This window comes from Acartia tonsa, chromosome 7, assembly GCF_053477335.1.
Source record: "Acartia tonsa isolate MP-2025a chromosome 7, ASM5347733v1, whole genome shotgun sequence".
Taxonomy (NCBI): domain Eukaryota; kingdom Metazoa; phylum Arthropoda; class Copepoda; order Calanoida; family Acartiidae; genus Acartia; species Acartia tonsa.
In genome coordinates, this window is record NC_137266.1 from 47,903,218 (window position 1) to 47,929,803 (window position 26,586).

The 26,586-nt window shown below is 32.1% G+C and overlaps 3 protein-coding genes across 4 annotated transcripts in view; all 3 read right to left on the bottom strand.

The window, feature by feature from the left end:
- Positions 1-25,536, bottom strand: part of LOC145323882 (uncharacterized) — a 39,845-nt gene extending 14,309 nt beyond the window's left edge. For both annotated transcript variants that reach the window (XM_080166472.1, XM_080166471.1), the window contains exons 1-11: positions 25,424-25,536; positions 13,168-13,259; positions 12,937-13,036; positions 7,428-7,500; positions 6,552-6,601; positions 5,062-5,143; positions 4,483-4,544; positions 3,560-3,670; positions 2,596-2,688; positions 1,496-1,558; positions 401-484 (exon numbers count right to left, since the gene is read on the bottom strand). In XM_080166472.1, coding sequence (XP_080022598.1) covers positions 401-484; positions 1,496-1,558; positions 2,596-2,688; positions 3,560-3,670; positions 4,483-4,544; positions 5,062-5,143; positions 6,552-6,601; positions 7,428-7,500; positions 12,937-13,036; positions 13,168-13,213 — 764 coding nt within the window. In that variant the 5' untranslated portion in view covers positions 13,214-13,259; positions 25,424-25,536. The remainder of the gene's footprint in view (positions 1-400; positions 485-1,495; positions 1,559-2,595; positions 2,689-3,559; positions 3,671-4,482; positions 4,545-5,061; positions 5,144-6,551; positions 6,602-7,427; positions 7,501-12,936; positions 13,037-13,167; positions 13,260-25,423) is intronic.
- LOC145323880 (uncharacterized) lies at positions 15,348-19,526 on the bottom strand. Its single transcript, XM_080166469.1, has 3 exons — positions 16,459-19,526; positions 16,004-16,170; positions 15,348-15,592 (listed from the first exon to the last, which is right to left on the bottom strand). Exons 1-3 carry the CDS (start codon positions 17,032-17,034, stop codon positions 15,349-15,351), a joined length of 987 nt encoding a protein of 328 aa, XP_080022595.1. The 5' UTR covers positions 17,035-19,526; the 3' UTR covers position 15,348.
- LOC145323881 (uncharacterized) lies at positions 20,262-21,845 on the bottom strand. The gene is made up of 4 exons (XM_080166470.1): positions 21,446-21,845; positions 21,109-21,237; positions 20,725-20,918; positions 20,262-20,453 (listed from the first exon to the last, which is right to left on the bottom strand). The coding sequence occupies exons 1-4, from the start codon at positions 21,840-21,842 to the stop codon at positions 20,262-20,264; spliced, it is 912 nt and encodes a 303-aa protein (XP_080022596.1). The 5' UTR covers positions 21,843-21,845.
- Positions 25,537-26,586: the final 1,050 nt, after the last annotated feature.

The window sequence follows — 26,586 nt, forward strand, 5'->3', positions numbered from 1 at the left end:
TCTATCTATACATCTATCTATCTATCTATACATCTATCTATCTATCTATACATCTATCTATCTATCTATACATCTATCTATCTATCTATACATCTATACATCTATCTATACATCTATACATCTATCTATACATCTATACATCTATCTATACATCTATCTATCTATCTATCTATCTATCTATCTATCTATCTATCTATCTATCTATCTATCTATCTATCTATCTATCTATCTATCTATCTATCTATCTATCTATCTATCTATCTATCTATCTATCTATCTATCTATCTATCTATCTATCTATCTATCTATCTATCTATCCATCCATCCATCCATCTATCTATCTATCCATCCACCTATCTATCTATCCATCTATTTATTCATCCATCTATCTATTTTATACCTGAGTTTAATGACAGCCATGAATTCATCAATAAGTTCATAATATTCATCTCCCTCCAACCTTGGGCTTCTCAGACCCAGATATCTAACAAGACCAAGTTTATATTCTTTATCTTAAAACTCTCACAAAGGCAATGAATACGATGTGATTTTGGGCCGTAATGAAAACACAAATATCACATATGTCAATGTTCATTGCGTGGTTACCCAAAAGAATAATGTAAAATTTGAAAAAGTTAAAATGGAGAAATCTTTTATAGATTAATAAATAATAGGGTTGAATTTACATATATGCCAATGTATTCTAAAAGTTATGCAAGTCTTTCATACAAAGGAGGCAAAAATATTGAACATTTCTTTCTCTTACTGTATGACATTAGAATAAAAGTTTTATTTCAACATTTTGAAATAAATTTGTCTAAATAAAAATAATAATGTTTCTGTAGTGTGTGTAAAACCAATAAAATGTAGGAAGTTAAACAGTATTGTTTAGTTACTAAATTCTACAGGTACAAGGGAATAAGTCATTAAGTTTGGAATAAATATCCTTTGATCATTAGGATGATTGTATGTTGGTACAAAAGAATCTCGCTAACCGCTTAACCGATTTGGTCCTTCTTTACAAAGTCGGTTTTCATAGGTCCTACCTAGCGAAATCACCACTAGAAAGAAAGAACTCCCCCCCCCCTCCTCAATTTTTCTTTTCTTTTCAAAACTAAAATTCCTAACTATTTCTTTTTAGATTGAGATTGAAAATGAAGGTTGGACTCCCCCAACATCAGAATGCCTCTAAAGGCGTGTCCAATAGATTATCATATGATAATGAGGGAACACTATTTATACTATTTATCTAGCATAGTAAATTGTAACGTACTGTATGAAAAACAGTTTTACCTCTTAATTATATCTTTTTAGTAAAAAACATAATATAATACAAATTTTTTAATCCTTACAGATCGGGCCCCAATCCCTACCATAATAGATCAGGGGGGGGGGGCTAATTTACCTAAAAAAAAACTTTGGGGCCGATTTAGCCCCCCCTCCCCCCCGATCTGTAAGGGTTAAGGACAAGTTATTTAATTTAAAGACTTGGTCCCTGGGGTCAGCTTTCAACCTCTCATTGTTTGTACCAACATCAATAACTGCGGGCAGCACACGTCTACAAACATTAATAGTTATTTATCGCATCGTTTTATAGACAGCTTTCCGCTGATAATAAAATTAATAAAAATGAAGATTGAAACCAGTTTTGTAGACCCGAAAGCCCGGGATAACAAAAAAAATAAAAATACACATGAACCACCAGAAAAAAAATTTACGTCTCTATCGTTAACAGGAGCCGAGAATTTAAATTAGCCCCCCCCCCTTAATCTATGAAGGTGGGAATTGGGGCCCGATCTGTAAGGGATAACATAATTTAAAAATAGTATGTATGATTTCAATTATGTCGATGTTAAAAATGAAAACCACCATTCCAGTTTCGCCTCTCTTGAAAGTGGAATGGTACATTGCAAAAATCGTATCGGCATTGATGATATCATACCCAAGAGAGGCAAAATTGGAATGGTAGATTACAAAAATCATATCGGCGTTGATAATATCATCACCAAGAGAGGGGAAAGTGGAATTACGTCTTTTAGAGGGTCAAAACCGTAATCATAGATTATATTTCTGCTTCTATAAAATGGATTCAACTCCATAACTGTTTAATCCAGCGGATATTAATCGGTTTCGAAGCCATAGTTGTAAAACAAATTATTTTATTTCAACACAATAAAGCAGAAAATGAGAGGAAAAACCAATAGTAGAACAACAGCGCAAATAAAAGTACTTCAATTAATATTATATGATACTTTCCCTCAAAGAGCCTAGGAAGCACAGAAACCCCTTCCTCTTCAAAAGGGAGAGAGGGGACATTGGGCTGTTTATTACATTAGTCACCAAAGTTTTATAATAATGTTCAATCTTATTCAATGGCTTACTAACTTTTGGGGCTTTTATTGGATTTTGATTGGTATGTTCATTAACTTTAGAATCCAAACGTTCCAACCACTGATTATAATCTACGGGATGGATAATTTATGTATTATCATTGGGGATTTAAATCAATTTATCGGCAGTTGTCTTATCCCTTTAGGTCTCTGAATATTACTACTCATATATGTTACTCAGTCTTAATTGTTTATTAAATCATACCTGGGATGGAAGCCTCCAGCGGCAACGTACAGGTCAAGTTTACCAATGGAGATACCAAGTCCACCAATACCAAGATCTCCAAGACCAAGAACTCTGAAAAACAAATTTTTATTCTAAAATAAGCTAACAATTAATAATCTTTATTCAAAATTAAAAATTTCAAAAATGCCAATATTTTTTTCTAGTATAGCTTCGAAACCGCTGCATTATAACCTGTTCTCAGCCATACTGAAAAATCATTTATAGAATAGTATTAATGACAATTTCAACGGATATAAAAAAAAATATAAAATCAATACCGTTTTTGTAAGTCCGGGCCTTTGGCCTCTAAGGGCTAACAAAAGTGATTTTAATCGTATATATATCTTTCTATTTTAATGTCTGCGAAAAAATGCAATAAAGGTATAAATTTCCTTTGGAATTCAAGCATTAGTATACCTAATGGTAAAAACTAACAATAGTAGTCTTAGAAACTGCTAAAAGACCACTACATTCCACAAAAATTCTAGTAAAAAGTTGAAGCAGCTTAGAGTGCCTGATAAAAATGACGTCATATAATACAAATAGGCCAGTATACATTTTAATTTAGCAATGGTAAAATATTTACTGGCCTATCATTGGTCATTTGTATTGTATGACGTCTTTTTTTTATTAGGCACTTTAAGCTGCTTCCAAAAGTTACCTGGAACCATCTGTAACTACCACAGCATCGACCTCATTACTCTCCCAGTTGTAGACCATACTGGCCATCTCTCCCTTATCTAGTAAATAGTTACCTGGAACCATCTGTAACTACTACAGCATCGACCACATTACTCTCCCAGTTGTAGACCATACTGGCCATCTCTCCCTTATCTAGTAAATAGTTACCTGGAACCATCTGTAACTACCACAGCATCGACCTCATTACTCTCCCAGTTAAAGACCATACTGGCAATCTCACCTTTATCTAATAAATAATTACCTGGATCCATCTGTAACTACCACAGCATCCACCTCATTACTCTCCCAGTTGTAGATCATGCTAGCCATTTCACCTTTATCTGCAGGACAGAAGTACATGCCTCTGGGACGTCTGGTCAATGAAAAAAGATATATTGATTTAAAATTTTTGATGGTAATTTAAATTATAATAGGGACATAAAATTTCAAGAGAAAATTGCATTAAATAAAATTTCTTTTATCAAAGTAAAAAATGTGTGAGTGACTGTCTCAGGATCTCTATCAATGATTAACCACTGTGGTTCTTCATTACAGTGAAGCTTCTCGATGGTCCTTAGAAGGTTTAAAACTATTTTTAGGAGTGTAGCATCCCCCAACCCTCCATAGAGAATTCGCCCATAGAAAAAATGCCCCGACAAAAAAGATTTAAAAATATAATATAGATAAACTTCTCCCACCTCAACCGGTCAGGTGTCTCTAAAGGCCTCTAGGAGCGTAGCTGCTAGTATAAAATAAGTAAAAATACGAAATACCACCTAATTTTTATTTACTTATTTGCAATAATGTTTTGGGAAAATTTTAGATTTTAACGTATTTGCTAGAAAGCTTATTAAATAAATCAAAAATGTTTGGTTCCAATTTTGAAATCCCAATACATTTAGATGATTCTGTGGTTGTTTAACGGGTCAGAGAGAGAGAGAGGGGAGACAATAGATTATTTATTAGACTAGTCCCCAAAGTCCTATAATAACGTTTTCTTATTCGTTGGCTTAACAACTTTGGGGACTTTACTTTTTTGATTGGTTGGTTAGTTAAGTTGAGTGTTTAAACGTTTCAACAACTAATTATAATCTACAGAAGGAGTAATTTTGTGCATCATAATTTAGTATGTATATCAATTTATCGGCCATTGTCTTATCCCTTTAGATCCCTGATTTGTATTACCTATACAGATTGGAGAAATGAGAGCAAGCCCAACCAACTGTGGGTGTGTAAATAATGGGAGCCTGAAAACATATAAATTTGTGTTAATTACCTCTTAACATCACCTATTGTGTCAGCACATAAAGCATTATTGATAATTAAGGAAGCTATTTTCAATAATTCTCTCAATATAGCATTTTGATTAAAGTATTTCAAATATAAAATTATTGCAATGAAATTGTTACATTAGCTATTTTTCTTTTTTAGTTAGACATAAAAAAATTTCTCTGTGTTATGACTTAAACCATAATAATTTTGCTAATTTAGGGAGAGGAGTTAGGTGGTGCGATAAGAAACTAGGTAAAGCTGTCTTTCCCTTTACTTAACATATCAAACCGTATGCCACCATGTAAATCCTTAGTACGCAAAGGTAATGGATTTATTATTTCTTGGGTACTCCTACTGGATGAACAAAGTGGTTAATAAATGACAGGGGAAATAGCAACATGAATTGACAAAAAATTTCCCCTGTAATAATATCCACGTATATTCTACATCCATTGTCAATTCTGACCAGTTATTGAGAATCTACATGCTTACCATGCTGTGGAAGTTATCCATAAGTATTCTGTAGAACAAGGTTTCATTCCTGTCCTGGACTGACTGAAGTACTTTCCATTTCCTACAATAAATGTTTCAATAATTAACTAACTTATATGACATATTAATATGGGAATGAAAATTGTATTGTTTTTTTTGTACATTCCTGATAAATTTAATTTATTGCCTACAATTTTAATGTTCATATATCTATCATTTTACATCCTTATTTCAAATAGGGTTGGGACGGATATCCAGTTTGGCCGGATATCCGGCCATTTTCGATATCCGGCTGGTTACCGGTTATAGAAACTATTCGGATAACGGATATCCGGCTGATTTTTACTGCCAGATATCCGGTTATTCAGTTGGATATCCGGTAATTTGCCGGATATTGAGCGTTGGCCAGATCTCCGGCCGGATACCGGATATTGAAACTATCCGGATACCGGATATCCGGTATCCGGCCAAAAAAGTATCCGGCCCAACCCTAATTTCAAATAATATAAAAAAATCAAATTATACAACTAGACAAAGCAAATTTGTAGGGATAGCTGAGAACGAAAAAGCTTGAGAAATAAAAAAAGCTAGTTTGACTTTTTCAAGAAATTATTACTGTTTTGCTTTCAAGTACTAGAAATTGGTATTTATTATCAAAGTTTAATTTGGATACAAAGAAAACAAAACTTTTTCTGTTTTATCTGGTATCAGGTAATGTATTCAAACTGTAAAACCAAGTTGAGCTCAATTTCTGGTGAAATGATTGTAAAACCCTTTCCATCCTAACCATTTCCTGGATACAAACAAACTTTGAAAACACATTAAATGTTAGAAAACATATGTCTAATGCATTCTCTTATATAGATGTCTTAACAATAGAGATCCACTTCAGAAAGTAAACAATGCCAGCTAATACTGAGCTAATATATATTTATGTAGTATGGTTAACAAATTCTAGAATGTTATAATTCAAGTATAGGATATTTTTATACTAAAAATTGAAATGAGGAATAAGATAACATAAATTTAAAAAAGAATCTATGTACCAATCTATTCCTATTGTGTGGAGAAAGAGTTTGTATATTTGTAAATATTAAAATGTATTTGCTTTTTTTTATACAAAATGTTGAAATTGAATTTTTTTTCTTCATAAATATGAAATAAATAAATGCAAAACTAATAGTAAATAATATAACATTATACACTTTGAAGTTTCTAAAATAAATTTAAAAACTAAATTCTTATTATTTTCATAATTTAACTTTTGTTTTTATTTACTTTGAAATGCAGTTTAAAGCTAAAATCATTCAATTTGTGTCAGAGCCTGTAAAAATTTGATTTGTTCCTTCAAAACAAAATATATATTTCTTCAAACAGCATTTAAAATTTTGAAAAACATGTTTGCATTTAAAGAACAAGGGTTATTTAAAGATTAACAGAGTCCTCTAAGACTAGATTCCAACCTATAATTTCAAGTTACTATGAATTACCTAATATTATCAGGATTGACACCGCTCTTGATAATTTCATCATCTGGTTCCTATAACAAAATACTTTAGTTAAATAACTTTTTCAACTATTGAATGCACAATAAAGCAAAGCAATTAACAAAAACAACATAGGTAATATATGCAAGGTTGCCAACTCACTAAAATATTAGCAAATATAAATTTAATAAAAACTTAATATTTATTTATGATACAAATATTAGAATTATAAAATGAACACTATTTCTCAAGTTAAAAATAAAAAAAAATAAAAAAATTTGAAATTGTTAGGTATCATTTATATTTTTACTGTAAAAAATGCCATAGACATTTATGCAAAGGGAAACAGGTGATTAAATGAAAATATTAGATACATCAAATGGGACAAGTACTTGTGAATTGATTAAAGCATGTAAGTGAGCATTTCAAGGGGGTGAACAATTACCAACACAATTACATGTATGTGGGGACCTCTCTAAATTCTAAATACCTCGCCATACAAAGCAAACCCCTGGAATATACAATTAGTAATGTTTCATGATAATTTATGATTTACTTTCTTTTTACTCCTATAAATCACATTATAATAAGGCATAAGTATTTCAGAAATATATTGATTAACTGTGGATTATATTAGATTTATTAATGTTTTAGTTTTGAGAGTAAAATGAAAACAAAAATAATTTTGTGGTAGATCAGAAGAAAGAAGAAAAACTTTATTAACTAAATTTCGCATCTTTAAAATAACCTAACACATTTCCAAAATAAAGTAAAAACAAGAATTATCTTTTATTATCAACAGATTGGAAAATCTACCCTAAAATTAACTTATTTGTTTATATCTAAGAGAAAATATTGACCCCTATATTAAAAACTTACTCTCTCAGCTCTTGCTGCCCAGCCAAGTTCATACTCCTCCATAATTACTCTCTCCTGTTCAGGGAGCTCCAACCTGACAGGGGAAAACAACATAACAAACGGTTAGAAAAGAAAGGTGAGACTTTATGTAATTTACTATGGACATTTTATGACAATTCAAAATTATAAGAGATATGTAATACTATAATCATTGTCTTATTGATTACACTACCTAGGTATTTTAAATTTAGAATTTGATAACAATTTGGACAAAGAGTGACATATTTTAGAAAGAAAGAAAATACGGTTGTGGGGAATATGGTGGGTCCACGCATGAGGTGCATGATCAAATATCTCATGATTTATCGTTCTTAATTACTGACTACTTTTATACAGTGGGAGGCGTAGTGAAACAAATTAGTTGGGGGGGAAAAGATCAATTCAACGGTGTGCGGTCATTTCCGCATATTATCACATAAGCATATTGTTTTATCAATAAACAAAAGCAAATTAAATTAGAAGTTGTATACAGTAGTGAGTGTAATGGATGTAAAGGGATAAGACAATGGCTGATAAATTAATATACATCCCCGATGATGATACTTAGAATAACCCCTTATGTAGATTAAAATTTGTGGTTAAAAAGTGTGAACACTCAACCTATTGATGCAACCAATTCAAATTGACTCAATCCCCAAAATTGTTAAGCTAATAATTAAGAAAACGTTATTTAAAACTTTGGGGACTATTGTCATTGCCCACTCTTTCTCTGCTGTACAAAGTTTATACTGTGTTAACAAGGACAAAAGGGATGAAAAGTAGAAAATGTTTTTTTTTCATGAAATAAAGAAATATATTTTTTTCATTAAATAAAAAAAATATATTTTGTATCATGTATATCAAAATATTGTAGACCCTAAATAAATTTAGCTGAGTAATTTACCACATCGTATTATAGACATCTTTCCGTGGATAATAAGTGAAAACAAGGTTTCAAATGCCTGAGCTAACAAAACTGGTGCTAATATTATGATATTTACTTACTACTCATTTAAAATTTCTGTAATATTAATAGTAATAGAGTAGCCCCGCTACTCTAAATTATTTTGTTTTATACCAACTAAGAACTAACGGCAAATTTTCAGATATTTAAATTAATTTTTTTTAAAAAGAATTAATTAATGATTATTAAAATCTCAAAAGCTTTTTTTCTAAGTTTGTTTCAAAAATTAATTTAAATACTATGAAGAAAAACAATACTTTATCGATGTACTTAATAGCTTAATGTACTTTTCTTCAATTTATACATGGAAACGTTTTATGGGGGCGTTGTTCAAAAAAGTGGTTTAAACACCACCAATAATTAAAATTTAAACAAAAATAAAAATCTGTATTTTAATGTATTTTATATACATAGATATATATAAATCTTTTATTACAAGCGACTTTAGATAAAGTATCAATTAATTCACATGCGTCGCATGTGTTTGAATGTATTCGCATCAATGTAAATTATGTTTGCAGGGATAAATGGAGTTGAAATATGGATCTTGAAATTGTTGGCGAATCTTATCTATAATTTAGATGTCTGTCAACCCTTAACGGTCGGGGGGTGGGGGCGTTTTTTTTTCTATCCTGTTTTTTCTATCTCATTTTCCATTTTTTCCATCCTGTTTTTTCTATCTCATTTTCTGTGTGTGAAAGATAAAGAGCCTAAACTGCTTGACTTTTTAAGTATGGGTATGACACATAACTGAGAGTTGGAATTTTTTGAATATCTCCATCCTGGAGTGCACAGGATGCCAGCAAACCTGGCAGGGTCATCCAGGTAAAGAGCAAAAATATTTTTTTGACTAAAGCATTTTATCATGCCAAAATACTAAAAAATCCTCTAGTAGTACATCCTTATATAAAATACAGGTGTTTAAGTCACTTTCAGGTTCCAGGTATGATCCTCCAGGTCTCCAGAAATCTTTAAAAGGCTCCTGTAGCCGCAATTTTTGACTTAGAGACTTCAAATTTTAAACTTAAGATTTTCTTACATGTCTACATTACATATAAAAATTTCATGAAGATCCGCCGCCGTTTTCCTGCCGACTGCGGCGGCTTGCAGCTGCCAAGTACAGCTGCGGCCGCAGAAATTTATATTTTGATATTTCTAATGTAAAATTTACATAAAGATAAACATTTTCTGGAAAAAATTTTTCTTCTAGCTTCAAAAATAAGAAAATTATAGCCGTTTGAAATTTTTAAGTAAAAAAAGACCTAAAAACAAAGGTTGTTAAATAAAAGTGTGAAGGAAGCGAAAATTGACTTAGACTTATAAAAGGTCGGAAATTCATTATCAAACAGGGGACTTGCACAAAAAAATTTAGCCCTCTAGCTCTGACAGGAACTGAGATAATAAGGGGGGAGGTGAACGCCCCCCCCCCCCCCCGACCGATTAAGGGGCGGCAAGGGGCCCGACTGTAAAGGGTTAATTTAACTTTTTTACCACATTTATTTTTAATTTTTTATATTTTTTAGGTATTTTCCTTATAGGATTTCAAACAGAGTGATAGATTAACAGGGAGAAAAAACAAAGTGAGTTGCAGTGTAGATTTGCTTTTAAAAATTAGTTTATTTGCCAACATTTTCCTGCCATTCAACTTTCTCCTCACCCTCAAATGGTTAAAGATTCAAAAATAAAACAAATATATTCTGTTCAAGTGTACTCTGGTTGAGAAAAATATTGGAAAATTAATCAGTATTATTCTGTTAGTGAGTAAATTCATATCAGCTTTTTAAAAGCAAAGCTTTTATATAATTAAAGTCTGTCTGTCTGTATGTAAGTTTATTATTCTGGCAGAGTTAGCTCTTCTGGTTAAATTAAACAGGTTAGAATTGTCCTATTAATTTCTAACTTTGTATAATGATTCCTATAATAATTAGGTATGGTTTTTGAATTGTAGCAACTTTATAATTGTTACTAGAAAGTACATCTAAAACATGATGATTTTTTATTTATTCAGCTAATTTTTGGGATTCTGATTCCTATTACAACAAGGTACATTGTTATAAGCAAATCATCTCTATAAATAAGTTGAAAATGTCCTTAAAAATTCTTCTGTATTAAAGAAGATTGCAACAAATTTACTTTACTTCAATTTTTTTTAGACCTGTGTTTAGTATTCTTCTTATTAAGTTCTGATACGCTACAAGTGTTTATGTTCGTTTGTCCTACATTTCAGAGGTTTTCTTATATGGATGTTGCCAAATGAGGAAGTCTGTATAAGATATGCGCCAAAGGGCAATAATAGGTAAATTTTGTTAATTTTATTATAATTCATGTATAATCATATCCATATTCCATAAAAAATTTAAGGTGGGAGTTTGTACACTTACAGATTTCATCCTGGGACTTTCCCTCTAGGGGCTAGTGGAGCAAAACAGCTCTAGACCAGCCAATTTTGTTTGTAGTCTATTACTGTAATCATAAACATATAAAAAACTTAATCGGCGTCGGCAACCGCCGTAAACGCCGAAAATGGCGGTTTCCGTTATTTGCCATTTTTCGGCGATGGTCAGAAAAATATTTTTTTGTTATGTAAACTAAAAGTTCGTCCTAAAATTTGGTTATCATAGCTTTAGAATTGGCCGCTCTACAGCTGTTTTAATATTTAGCGGCTGGCAAAAAAAATGAAATAAGGGGGGAGGGGGGAAGTTAGTACACTTATAGGAAATGAAATTCAATAGCAAATTTTGCCCTGGCTTGTTTTTCTAGTTATCAACCTAATTCTTTTTGTAAGCTCCTTTACATGACTGGATCTACCCATAAAACTTTAAAAATTTAATTTTGTGACTTTCCCTCTAGGGGCTAGTGTGGCAAAAGAACCACCCAAACACTAAAACTTTTTTAACATAACCAAACTAAGTAATCATTACAGATTTCATTTTAGAACATTCCTTCTAGGGCCTAGTGGAGCAAAAGACCCCAAAACACTGAAATTTAGGTTCTGAGCTTATTTTTAAAGATATTGAGATGGTTTTTTTTGTAGTAAACCTTTTAACATAACCGTACTAAGTAATCATTATAGATTTCATTTTGGAACTTTCCCTCTAGAGGCTATTGGAGCAAAAGACCCCCCAAACAATAACATTTTAAATCTGAGCTTATTTTTAAAGATATTGAGATGATTTTTTTTCCAGAAAACTTTCTTAACATAACCAATTAAGTAATCATTACAGATTTCATTTTGAGACTTTCCTTCTAGGGGCTAGTGGAGCATAAGACCCCCAAACACTAAAAAATTAAGTTCTGAGCTTATTTTTAGAAATATTGAGATGATTTTTTCCAGAAAACTTTCTTAACATAACCGTACTAAGTAATCAATACAGAATTCATATTGGGAATTTCCTTTTAGGAGCTAGTTGAGCAAAAGACCCCACAAACATTAAAAATTTAGGCTCTGAGCTTAATTTTAGAGATATTGAGATATCTGTCCATCTGTCTGTCAGTCTGTCCATCAGTCTGTCAGTCAATAATACTTTTGGGAAAATGTGATTTTCTAAGCTGCCATTTAAGATAGAAGGCTAAAATTCTTTGTCAACATTTAATTTGTTGAAAAACTGCTTAATACAGGATAATGCTGATGGACATACTTACATTTTTAGTACTTGATTATAGAGTTGCTTCGCTTATAACATTATAGTTTGTTGTCCCAGAAATTAATACACCAAAAATCAGATCAATTGGATGATTAGATCACAAAAAATTTGTTGTTAAAAAAGTAAAAAAATCAACATGTTTAAAATGGACGTACGGACATTTTGGTAATGGTTATAGAGTTGCTACGCTTTCTAAATCGTACCTAACTATTAAAGGAATCACCATTCAAAATTTTAAATCGATAGGACAATTCTAACATGCCTAAATTAACGAAAAAAGCTATCCGTTACGGACGGACGGACGGACGGACCGACCCTAATTATAGAAAAGCTTCGCTTTTAAAAAGAATATTTAGCAATCCTCATAAAAAATAACAGGATGTTTGTTTAATAGGGGGGAACTTCAACGCCCCCCCCCCCAAAAAAAAAAAAAACCTATTAAGGTCCAGAAAGGGTACTGACCGTTTAGGGTTAAACATAGAGTAAATTCGCTACTAAAACTTAAACTCTAAAGTCATCCTAGATGTAACACGAATGTTATTTAGTTTCCTGAGAAGTTGTCTCCGATACAACCGCTAATTTTTAAAATCAAATTAATGTTTTTGATATACAAAATAATAATCCTTTAATAATTTTTAGTGCATTTAAATATAGAATGTAAATATTCTAAATAGAAAAAAATAATTTCTATCTAGGCGTTGCAAAGTTTTAAGTTCGCCAAATTTGAGATATACCAGAAAGCCGGACCCACCTTTTTCCCCACAACCGAAAATACAATAGTAATTTAAACTCTATATAAAATTGAAGCCTTACTTTTTCTTATGATGATACAAAAGTTTGTATGTAATATACAAGATTAATTAAAAGCAGATCATTGTAATACCTGGTGGGAGGTACAAGACCTCTGATACTCAGTCTATCTCTTTCTGACATGGTGAAACCAAGATCCTTGTTGAAGATAGGGTCAGAGACAAGATTCTTGCCTAAATAGGCAATCAAATTTAAATTTATATAGTCAATTAGAACTATTACTTACACTTTACTTTAATTTATCATATTTTTAATTATTTTTTGTTGAATAAATTGATATTTAAAACGATTTTGATGTAAATACCTTTCTTTCTAACAATTTCAGCTTTCAGGTACTTGCCACCTTGCATCTTGGATGTGATTGTGGCCCTCTGCTCAAAATTATAACTTCCCCTCCTTAAATTAAGTATTTGAATCATACATCTTCTTTGCAATTATTGATTATAGTATTTGCTACATTGCTTTAGTACTTTACTTCAAATTACATAAAATTATAATACTTTTTTACATTTATATAACAGATTAATAAACTATGATTGTTAATGTTGTTTTGGTAAACTGTTTACTATATACAATTGATATTATTAGTAAAATATCTCCATTGTCATTAATAAATTCATATAGTATAGTATTTATCATTAGAGTAAGTTAGTCATTGGTACCTATTTTTAAAGCAGGGGAAAAAATAAGTTTACTAATTATTGTCCAATTTCTATTCTTTCAGCAAAATTTTAGAAAAAGTTGTAGCATTACAAATGATCAAATTTTTATCAGATTGTAATATCCTGTAAAAATATATCAATATGGGTTTCGTCCTAATCATAACACAACACAGCCTTTATTAAATTTACTTAAGCATATCTATGAAAATCTAAACAAAAAGAACCCTGAATATACAATAAACATTTTCCTAGATCTTTCAAAAGCCTTTGATGTCCTAAATTTAAAAATTCTTTTAAACAAACTTGAACACTATGGTTTTAAAAATACCTTGAAATGGTTTGAAAACTATTTAATAGGAAAGCAACAGTTTGTTACAATCAATGGTGTAAACTCAACTAAAAAAAATCATTCAAACGGGGGTTCCACCGGGAAGTATTTTAGGCCCCCTCTTATTCATTCTATACATAAATGATTTACCAAATGCAACATCTTTTTTAACAAACTTATTTGCTGATGATACTACTTTTAGCAAATCAAACAACAACCTAAATGATTTAATATATGATTTTTCGCCCGCATAAAAAGCCATTTGATTCAGAGTTATGCACATTGAAAATAGGAAGGGAAAAAATTGAAAGAATTGGCAGAGATTGTAATACTAAATTTTTCAAGTTTGTTGGTATTCTTATAGATGATGAACTAAGGTGGGACAAACATAAAAACTATGTAGAAAATAAAATAGCAAGCTCAGTCTTTGCCCTATCCCAAACAAAAAAGCTCTTTTCAACCACTACTTTAAAAACAATTTACAACAGCCTTGCTAAGCCCCACATTTTGTAACTTCATGTTATTCCATTAAAAACGTCTTATTTCGTTTCCTTATGCTACAATTAATATTTTTTATCGATCGATATTCCATAAATCACTAAAGAATCCGTCGAAAATAAGCTAAAAGAGTTTAAATATTGGGAAAATTCGAAGAATTCGATAAGTATTTAGGAACCAATCGAAATGAAACGAAGAAATTCGTGAGAATATTCGGATAAATAAAACCAGTTCGAAATCGAAAGATTAATAAATTCTATGGTAGGTAGCTATTAAAAAATTCTTTTTTCTTAAAAAAGAAACATTTTAAGTAATCTGAAAAAATACTGAAAAAAGAACTAATATGCAATTTAAAAAATTTTGTTTTATTTAAGCATTTTAAAATGAAAAAGCATAAATATATAAAAAATAATACAAAGTGTATAATAACTTAGTTCGGCAGAGTCACTATGAAAGTTTGAGAGGACTCAATGGCTAGAAGTTCCTCGCCGTTGGCTCTAACCTCTGGAACGTCTTGAGGGAGAGGATAACCCTCGTTGTTGAGAGGGCATCCTTGGGGGTCTAGATAGCCCGAAGCTAACAAAATCTGGAAGATAAGGGCGCGGTTCAGAGATGCTGAATGGGCGGAGGACCAAGAAGGTGTCATCCGTGAAGTGATGGAGTTGGAGGCCTGGTCTGTAAGGGCTGCTAAAGACCTGGGGACTGCTGTGCTCGAGGATTTTAGCATAATCTTGGAAAATATTTCAATGAGCGTTGTATCATCAATAGCTCGATAATGTTGAGCTGTAGCTATGGAGCGCCATCTGCCTAAGACTCGGATATGATCATCGCTCATACCTAATCTAAAGGCAGATGACACTCCTAAGCTTTTAGCAGATTTAGATGTAATTTTATGCTTAAGTCCTAAGTTACTATAAATTAAGTTTACATCCTTCATTAAGGTGGAAGCTGAAATGGCGTAACGTCCATCTGCGACTAGGATTCTAAAAAAAAATAATTACCAATAAAATTTTGTGAAACTTAAAAAAGGAACAAAGAAATGTGTGAATTTATTATGCTTAAAAACTCGCCTAGAAGATTTCGAAGTGGTACCATTCCCTGTACGTGGCAGCAGGTAGCTAGTATCCAAACAGGATGTATCTGATGAATATAACCGGAGCCTATTGTAATACAGGACCAACAATGAATAAAGACAGTACTCTGATCCGTTGAAGATCACGTAACTGGTGGAGCCCTCGAATCTAGAAAAATAATGTTTATGTTTTTGTGTAAAAAACAGTGATGTTCTAGATGAAATACAGAGTTGAAGAATTTATACAAATTTGGGATTTTGAAAAAGATTTCCATGGAATTTTCTTTAACAATTTTAAGGTAGAGGAGATTAGATAATAGCTAAAAATTCGTTTGTAATCATAATTTTAAAAAATTTCAAACTAAGAAATTAAAAAACTTTGAAAGGAATTTGTTTTAAGATAATTAGAAATTATTTTGCAACTATAATGTAATTTCCAACTTAATAGAAAGTAAGAAAATAGGTAGAAAAGAAATGTCGTATAATATTTGAAAAAATCTTGAATTAAAAGTTTTTTTAAAAAATTTTTGGGGAAAAAAAGAAAAGTTTAAAAGAGATTTTTCTTGTCAAAATTAAGTACCTAGGATCAGTTTTAGAAGATCTGAAGGTTATGGACATTGCTGGCGTGTCTCCTAGTGTGGTAACCGCTAGATCACAAGCTCTCAATCTCAACAGGTCAGATATGCGCGCACACAAGCTGTATTGAAGGTGCTGAGCCACGATTGCTCGGAGGGTCACAATTGGAATCTTAAGAAAACAAGGTTTCTATTAGAAAACAATATTAATGTGAAATGGAAAAATAAAAAAGTGTAGAACTCCATATCTTAAAATAGTTTGGTCCGAAAAACTAAATTGGAATCTCAAGAAATAAGATTTCTATTAGAAATCAGTATTAATGCGAGACAAAAGAAAGAAAGTGTAAAACTCCGTATATTAAAGGTAGTTTGGTCCGAAAACTTCTAATAGCTAAATAGTAAGTATTAACTAAAATTTATTCGAAAAAGAAGATTTATGATTCATATGAAAGCGGATTACCTGATCTGGATTCTTTAAGAAAGGTGTCACGTGCTTATCAATGGCCAAGGTCAGGTATTTTATGGGCAGTTTAGGCGCTTTCTTGGTTAAAGGCTGTTCTGCAGAGGCTCTTCTCGTGATACCTTGATACATTCTTTCTATTTGGGGGGTCCAGGGGGATTTCATATCTAATGCGCTGGCGAGAAAATCTATAGCGCCTGCCAAACCGACTACGGCGGATTTTTTAGCTGCGGAGTCCTCTAAATATTCTATGTAGGCGGCTAAATCCTTTTTTGAAAAATTTAACAGAGTTTTATTTCTGTCTTCGCAAAAAATTTCAAAACGGCGTAAAGTACGGTTGTGAAGTAATTGCGTGGACTTAGTTCTTGAAGACGCTGTCAATTTTATATGACGTTTCCTTTTTTCTGTAAGGTTGTATTTCTCTAAAACTGAAGGAAAATAAAGAGGGCCTCTCTTTTCTAGAGGTCTATTGTCTTTAAGAGTTTGTAACGGAGCATTAAACTTATGATAATTTACAGCTGAATGTTTGAAAGACGTTCTCATTGTAAGATGCTGAAAAAATTTTGTACAATTCATTAAAAAACATATTGATTAAAATTTCGGTAAAGGAATTGCATAGTCTTTACCGGTGTGAATCAATAAGGCGAGAGTTTTAAACGTCTTATGACCGTTGAAAAAATTATTAGGTGTAGAAGCAATGTAATAAGGATCCCAGAGAAGAAATTTTTTGACAAAAGAATTAAAATAAGATCCTTTAACAATACAATTCCAAAAAGGGTATGTCGGCCATAAGGGCAAAACTACTACTGCTGTTATATCCTCATACAATTTTAATTTATTAAAGACACGAGAAAGGAGAGAAATTGGGGGGTGGATGTAGTAACATTCTGAACTAGTCAGGGAAACTGTGAAAAAATCAATATCAAAACAATTTAGTTGTGGAAAAGGGGAAATGAATTTCTCTACTATACAATTTTTAGATGTTGCGAAACAGTCAATTGAAAATTTGATAGAAAAATAATTTTGAAGAAATTGAAAATCGTTAGAACTAATCCCAAATTCATTAGAGGATTTAAAAAGCTTAGAGCCTAAATCTGCTAAAGTGATGAGTGAGCTGTCTCGGGGCATCCATTTAGGTAAAATACGGATTGCGTATTGGAACTCTAGAATTTTTAATTGAATTAATAATTTTTGAATAACTAAATTACGGCTTCCAATACGCAAAAAAAGAGTAAAGACACATACTATCCGTTATCCAAATAACCAACTGTCCTTTGAGGGTGGCAAAATAATTGCTATAATGTTCAAAAGCTTTAATAATAATTAAAAGTTCTCTATGGCCTGAAGATAATTCAGCCTCTTGTGGAGTAAATAAATAATCAGAAATAATTTTACAGTCTCCAGCTTTGAATGAAAAAGCTGAGTGGTCAGAAGCGTCTGACACAAAAATATTACAATGTTTGTTTAAGTCATTAGGATCAATGTTGTCAATTAAAAAAGATGTTTGATGGGGGGAAAAAACTTCTATTGTTTTAGATTCAGTACGAATGGGTTGTCCGTTTAAAGAAACAAAATGTTCTTTACAGAGGGACAATTCTTGAAACATATCTGCATTGACAAACAAAGCTCCTTTCCAACCATACTGTGAGGTGTAAACACCAAGAGCATGATTAGAGTTTCTAGCTACAACACGAATAAAATCTCCATGACTAAAATATGCATGACATAGTTTGCCTAAAAAAGAGGCTAAAATTGTAACATCTACAGGGTCATTAGAATCAAAAGCAAGTAAAATTTTATCAAGGAGAAATAAAACTTTCTGAATTTTTACGATGGGCAGGGAAATTATCATTTTACTACTATCAAGAATAAAACCTAAATATTGTATACGACGAACAGGTTCTAGTTGACATTTAGAAAGTTGAAAATGCCAACCTGCACATAGTAAAACTGATAGGACAAAGTGTGTACTAAGAAGACATTTAAAATAATTTAATTCGACAGTCAAACCGTCATCAATATAGACACTCACGTCTATATTGTGACGGTGACAAAAATGTTTAACTGGACGTATCAAGGTATCAACTAAAAACACGGCTGAGGCAACCCCGAAGGGAAGCCTTAAATATTTGTAAAAAGAGTAGGAATTATCAGCATTTTTATAACAAAAACCAAAAAGTTCAGTAACGGCAGGATCTAGATGTACTTGATGGTACATGCCCCGCAAATCCCAAGATGTAAAAAATACATCCTGAGAAATGCGAGGCAGCACTGTCTTAATGTCATTTAAAGAGACGTTCTCAGGCTGGAGAAGTAGATTAATGTGGCGGGATAAGTCAATGCACAATCTAAAAGCAGGAAAATATTTCGAAAAATTTGAAAGGGGAATAAATATGAAAAAATTTTTGAAAAATGAACTCAACAAAAAATATTTTGAGGGGTAGTGAAAAGAATTGAAAAAGAAGAATATTATATAAAAGGAATAGAAAAAAGAGGGGAATCAAAAACAGAATTGAGGAAAGAATTAGGAATAATATTTATGTGTCGAAAAATTTTCCTGAGTTTAGTTGTGTTAGTTAAGCTACATGTTCTACTAGCTACCGTAAGAGGTGAACAACAATAAGGCTGATGATCGATTTGAGCAATAATACCTTTGTCTAACAAAGATTGAATTTCTTGACGAACAAATTCTGGATTGCGGACAGCGCTATTGTTGTTCTTCTCAAAATACGGTAACACAGGAGATGTAAAAACTTAAAAAAGATAGATTATGGAGAATAATTGTAAAAGAAAAGTTTTGTTGAACAAAAATAATATATAAGTAAATGTGGAAAGAATTATTCTCAATAATCTACCTGGTTGATATCCAAAAGTAAGGGTTTGCAAAACAAAAGATGGTGCATTAAGAATATTTTTATAAAAATTAATTGCTGTAAGCGAATGAATAGAATAAGCTGGAGAATAACTAGATAAAAAATCCGACTGGATGTCATATAAACGTTTATAATGTTCATAATCTTCTGTAAAACAAAAATTTTTTAGAGAAGCGATGTGAAAATTTGGAATATCTGAGGTAGGTATCGGTAGGTTTAAATCTTGAATAGCGTAAAGAGGGGTAGAATTATTATTTAGGGTTGGCGGAAGGACAGTCGTCGACTTTATGTCCTTCGCCGTTACATCCGTGACAGCGAAGAGATCCTCGACCTCGTCCTCTGGATCCTCTGCCCCTAGGGTTTGAGCCTCCATTTGAGTTAAACCGGCCGTTAGAGAAGCCGCCACGTGCTCCTCTGCTATAGTCTCCTCGAAAGTCAGGTAAGGAGTCCGAGATGCGCTGCTGCTGGGTGGTGAGGTAGCGCCTGTTACCTGATAGAGCCAACCGGTTGGCGTGGCCGATGTTTTTCGAAAAAGCCAGTTCGATGTACCCGATGGAACTTTCAGCTATCTAGATAAAACGAAAATCTTGATAATTTTATAATAAAATATGTTGATATCTAGCTCTATGAAAAGAAAGGTGTCGTAGAAATTATTCTTTCCTTTTACATGACAAATAATGAAAATTTAAATGAAATGAAAAATAATTTAAATGTCACAAAATATATTATAAAAATTCTTTCCGTGGTGCGGGAGCTAATAAAACTGGTGTTAATCAAGTACTTGCACATCTTTTAAAAAAAACAAAATTTGAAAAAACTAAATAGGTTTCATAGACAAGAAACGGTTTCTATCTGTCGAATTTAAACGTAAATAAGAAAATTAAAAATGGCATAGGTTTGATTATTATAAGACGAAAAAGAAGAAAAAATTTATGAAGTTCTTGCCTTTATTGCTTGATAGCAGGCTTGCAACGACTGCTGTAGGTCATATAACAAATTCTTGGGGGCCTTCAACGCCACAAGACGCTTCGCAGCATCCTCAACATAATTCTTCGAACGGCAGGTGTCTCTTATGACGCATTTTAAAAATGTGAGAGAGACGTCATTCTTTTCATCCAAAGACTTAATAGAAAAAACTATTGTGAGATTTCCAAGAAAAGAATTTTAAAATGGAAAAAAGATAAACATGGATAATAAAAAACTAATATTCTGAATAACAAAAATTCAAAAATGTTGAGAAGAAAAAAAATTTTATAAGGAATTTAGAAAAAGAAAATGCCCTTAACCCAAAATAACTACCCTTTTTTGTTTAGATGGACTAAATAACCCTTACATATATTAAAAAATATATGCTTGATCAAAGGAAATTTAAAAAAAAAAATGTTTTTCTTACGTTGAGATGTTCGAAGAGGCGTTCCCGCTCGGCATGTATGTCTGCAGACGTCATACCTATCCAAGCAGGTGGGTCTGACAGTATTTCAGCTGCTCGCCGGAGGCGACGTCTAGCTTTCCGGCCGCCTACTAGTTGGCTGCTACTGTCAGAATCGGAAGAGTGCTTCTTGCTCTTCTTCTTTTTCTTCTTCTTTCCTAAAGAAAGAATATATGAAGACATGATAATCCGAAGAATAATGTCAAATATTCAGTCGGTGTTCATAGAAACGAGAAATTTATATTTCAAAATAATTGAACTAAAAATAAATTTCTGTGATAAATATCATTAAAATTTAAAAAGTTCATAAATGTGAGAAAGAAAGGATTTTTTCTATTTAAAAATTACCTTTTCTTTTCCTTTTAGGTTCATCTGATTCCGTAGAACTCGAAGATGAAGAGAAAGAACTGGATGAAGAGGAACTACTAGAGTAGCGTTTCTTCTTTTTTGACTTCTTGCGTTTAGGGGAAAAATCGTCTAAATAAAAAGATTTAAATAAAATAAGGCGGAAAAAAGGTTTATAGCTGTAAAAAAGGAAAAGAATAAAAAAGGGGGGAAAAAATTTAAAGTTTAGAAAGGAAAAAAATTTTTATAGGGGTAAAAAACTGCCAAGAAGACAAATTTATATGAACTTCAATTTCTAAATCATTGAATCAAAATCATGATTACTAAGTATTAAATTTACCTGAAGACACTGAAGCATGTCTGACAGGCATCTTAACTTTCTCAGATTCAATGTGAGGAGCTGCAGACACCGATGGTCGCGCTGGAGCTGCAGACTCTTGAAATCGCGCTGTCATTTTCGGCGGCTGATTAATTTGTGGCACAAAACCTATCCCCGGCAAATATGAGCCGGCTGGAGGGAGGTTATTTAACCCCAACGGATCTTTAGGATCCTGGGGAATAATCGTTTGTGCAACCGATGAAGGACCTGGAGCTACAACCGACGAGGGAGCTGAGGTATTTAACGGAGCCGAATAGGATCTAGACAAATTTGTGGTAGGAACCACTGTAGAAGATGCGGGGGGGGGGGAATTATCCTCATCTGAGGAATTGTGCGAATGTCCTGTAGGAACAGGCATTTTAGGTCTGAAGATGAAAATAAATTTAAAAGAAAATTGAACAAACAGTATAAAAATAAAAAAACATTCATGAAAAAAAATCATGCAAAAAATTTAAAAATAAGACATGCTGTAATTTAACAATCAGTATTTTTCAAGAAAAAGAAAATCTAAAGAGGAAAAAATTGAAATTAATTTAAGAAAATTAGCGTCTGAAAATTAACCCATTAGTGCCGAACCGGGTTTTAAAACCCGGTGCCAGAAAATGGAAAAAAAACCGGTTTCCGGCTTCATAATTGCATCATTCTCAGTATGAATCCCCCCTCTACTACCCTGGCTTTCATTTCCCCCTGGAGCTGGCAGTTTAGCTTACTTCCGTTTGCTGGTATAGATCAACAAAGTTTGAAAATCATGACAATTCAAAATACCCCATCTAACTTTTTTGTTTTTATAGTAAAGTCGCTGATTTTTTTCGTGAAATCTAATGTTTATTGACAAGTACATCTATTTGTGAATTCGTTTTATTTAAATTATTATTTTTTATATGATTTTTTTATCGTTTTTTTACGCCCTATATAGGCCCGGTTCGGCATTTCCATTTTGAGTCTGAAATTTTTATTACCCGGTTTCACTAATAGATCTTTTTTGACAACAACAACAAAACAGGGTTTTTTTACCCGAAATCGCCGGCTAAACACGAAATTTGAAATAAATCGCTTCGTATTATACTTGTAGCTCTTTAGATTACATGAGGTTGTGTAGTTTTCAATTACGGATCGTATCAAAGTTCTAAAAAGTGTTCATCTCACTTTTGGCGTTCAAAAATTACATTTTTCGATTTTTGGTCAAAATAACCGGGTTTATACAGGTCAACCGGGTTTTAAAACTGGGGGAAAGCACCAAAAACGGGTGTTAATGCCTGGTTGGTATTTATGGCCAAGCCGAACCGGGTTTTTTTGCAACTTTCCTGTGCACGCCACTAGAGCAAAACAAAAAAATACGAATTCCGTTTTGACCATTATAAAGCTTCCCTGAAACTTACAGCTCGATCGGCCCATAAAAGTGGCGCTCGGCACTAATGGGTTAAATGAAAAAAAATAAGAATTTTTTGGATAAGAAAGAAAAAGAAAAAATTTAGTAACTTAATTCAATCAAGAAGTGATAAGGTGTTGCGACATTCAGCTTCAAAATCTTTGAAGGACTGGCCAAAATTATCATAAACAGATTTGGCGGATAAAAAACTATCTTCTAAATTATGATTAATTTGTTCTAATTGATCACGAAAACGAAATACACGATTAATCATTTCTCTGACTACTAAATGTCTATCGGTTTCACTTTGATAAGTGACATAATAAAGCAGGTTAACAGCTAAAATCTGCCTATAGGTACGGAGATTGTGAGCATGGAATGTCTTAACATTCTTGAGTTTATAGTACTCAAATGGTGTCATGATCACTGAGGATTTAAAAAACGTTGATCTGAAAAAATGTAGAGACATGAATAGTTAAATATGTCAAATTAGAATGACCGATATTGATATAAAAATACAGAAAATTAGAAAGATAAAAATTTCCAATAATAAAATAAAGGGTTAGGGAGGGTGGGTGAAAACGTATTAAAAAAGCGATGTAAGAGAGAGTACTAGCTCTATCGGTGAAATGAAAACGAATGAGAATATAAAAAACGTTTTGATTTAAAGTAAGTTTTAGGAGATTTCAACTCGTGTGCCGGCAGGCTATAAAAACGTGTGACGCGCAATTTTCGAGAATGCTCCGTGATGTATTTCAGCAATCGATCAATAAAATAATATCAATATTCCTCTTAATTCAACAAAAAATGGCCATTTTGTAACTTCATGTTATTCCATTAAAAACGTCTTATTTCGTTTCCTTATGCTACAATTAATATTTTTTATCGATCGATATTCCATAAATCACTAAAGAATCCGTCGAAAATAAGCTAAAAGAGTTTAAATATTGGGAAAATTCGAAGAATTCGATAAGTATTTAGGAACCAATCTCCATTTACTATTGAAATTCTCCTGAATAATCCCAAATGCAAATAAAATCCCCAACTGAAAATAGTAAATGAAATAATACGTTGAAAAAACATATATAATACACTAAAAAACTAAAACTTACTGTTGAAAACGTATTAAAAAAGCGATGTAAGAGAGAGTACTAGCTCTATCGGTGAAATGAAAACGAATGAGAATATAAAAAACGTTTTGATTTAAAGTAAGTTTTAGGAGATTTCAACTCGTGTGCCGGCAGGCTATAAAAACGTGTGACGCGCAATTTTCGAGAATGCTCCGTGATGTATTTCAGCAATCGATCAATAAAATAATATCAATATTCCTCTTAATTCAACAAAAAATGGCCATAGAGTATGGCTTAATTGTTTGGGGTGCGGCAAAGGCTGAGCATATCACAAAAATGCATAACCTACAGAAGAAAGCTGTAAGAAATGTCTTAAATGCTAAGTACAATGTGCATGCCGAGCCCTTGATAGGAAAACTAGATATTCTTAACACTTTTGACCTAAGGAATGCAAATGTAGTTGAATTTGTCTCTAAATATTTAGAAAACAAACTTCCCAAATGTATGCTTAATTTTCTGACACCATTGCAAAATACTAGATCAAAATTATAAAAATTATAAAATCTATGAAACTTTTCCTTCAGTAAAATTCCGAAAATTTGGAATAGTTGGGCAGGTGAGCTAAGATCATTAAATTCATCCAAAGCTGTTAAAAAATATGTAAAAAATTAGTGTATATCAAAGTACAAAACATTTCAATGCAGGGCGAGAAAGGTTTATCCCTGTGGAAAAACCTAAATATAAATTAAATATCGCAACCAGTAAGCTACTTTAATGCCATACCCTGTAAATAGCTAGTATTATTTTATATCATTTGTGAAACTAGTAAATATATAAAAAAAATGGTATTATCCTCTTAGAAAATTTTTTTTTCAATATTATAAATTGATGTAAATCCTCAATGTTAATTCACAAAATTGCCACTTTTGTAGATGACAAGTAGCTGTTGAAACGTATATACACTCAACTTAATATAACATCCAATCAAAGTTCATGAAAAGTCCTCTCATCTAAAACGAACTATGAATTAAGATACAGGTGTTGAAGAAATGAGGTGTCGCTTGCAGTAATTTTGCTTATAATCATAATAAGATGATTTTGAAAAACTTAATTGAATATTTAAGAAAAGAATAATTAAACTTCTGATACACCATTCTTGTCCTCTGTGGTTCCCGTGAAATCCAAATGTAACTTACAAATAATGATAAATTTTACTTAATTCATTAAGAACATGACACTAATTTTAACACATTCTAAAACCTTTGTAACTACAGTATGACAAATAGCTAAAATTACAATTTTTTTATTTTAAATAATTAGAATGTACGGATTTTCCGTACACCAAAAATTAAAATCCGTACAATCCAAACATTTCTTAGCACTTTTTTGAAAATCCGTACAATTCCGTAAATCCGTACATTGTGGCCACCCATGTCAATGACGCTATGCAATAGTAAAATTATTTTAAAAAACTTATTTATTTAGATTTGCAAAATTTACCTAAATAATCTTCTAAATTTAACTAATAATCACACATACAAAATAACGTCCTTTAGGTCTCCAACACACACCCAAACTAAGATCCCCTAGCTAAATAGTTGCCAGATATTTTTTAGATCAAAGTGTACAAAAAATGTGTACATTGGGCCTTTGATGTGTACATTTGTGGGGGAGGGGAAGGAAAAGGGGAAGGGGGAAAAGAAAAGGGGAGAGGTGTGAGGGGGGCGTACTTGCTAATGCGTACATTACTTATAAAAGTCCATTTTCCTAAAGTTAAGAATGCGTACATTACGCACAAAATGCTTATCTTAATCTCCCCCCCGATAGCGAGTAATGGATATCTGAAAATACGCATTGACGCCAAAGAGTACAAATGTTACGCCAATTGTGATCACAACTCTCACGTTTATATAAAAATGCAACATATAATAATAGCTATTAAAACAATTTTCAAGCATAACTTTTATCTTTTTAGGATAACAATTAAATAAGAAAAATATTTTTACCATATGAAATTCGTGATCAAACACCTAATTGAAAAAAAATGCAAGACATAGCTCTTATTTTAAGAAAGACTAGGGGCAACGAACGTCCCCAAGAAGCCTCTAAGTGTTCTTAAGGTGGGAGGGGGATAAGTCAACCGCCCTTCTACTTTTTAATTTGAGTTTTAATAAGAAATATTCAGAAAAAAAATTTTGTGGGGGATTTTAAATTGGGAGGGTGGAGATACGCTCTCCCAAAATAGTTAAAAACCTTCCCTGTACCTAAAAAAAAGCTTAATTGCAAAGGAAAACCAAACAGATGTTATTTTCAAAAAAATTTTATAAAACAAAAATTGGCGCATTTGTATGAACACCAGAATTATAGGTTTGAAAGGGGAAGGAAAAAAAGAGAGGGGGAAGAGAGGGGGTAAACTAGTTTGAAGATATCTGAGAGATGAAGGAAGATGGATGAAGGAAGATGTCCATCATAACTATTTTCGGTTCGATTCGCCCCATCTCTTTATGCTTTCCCCTTTGAACTGGATTTTTCTGGATTATATATTCCAAAACTTGATAGCGATAAGGTGTTTATACAAGTGCGCCAATGTTTTTTTTTATAAAATTGTTAAAAAATGACATCTGTTTGGTTTTCCTTTGCAATTAAGCTTTTTTTTAGGTACA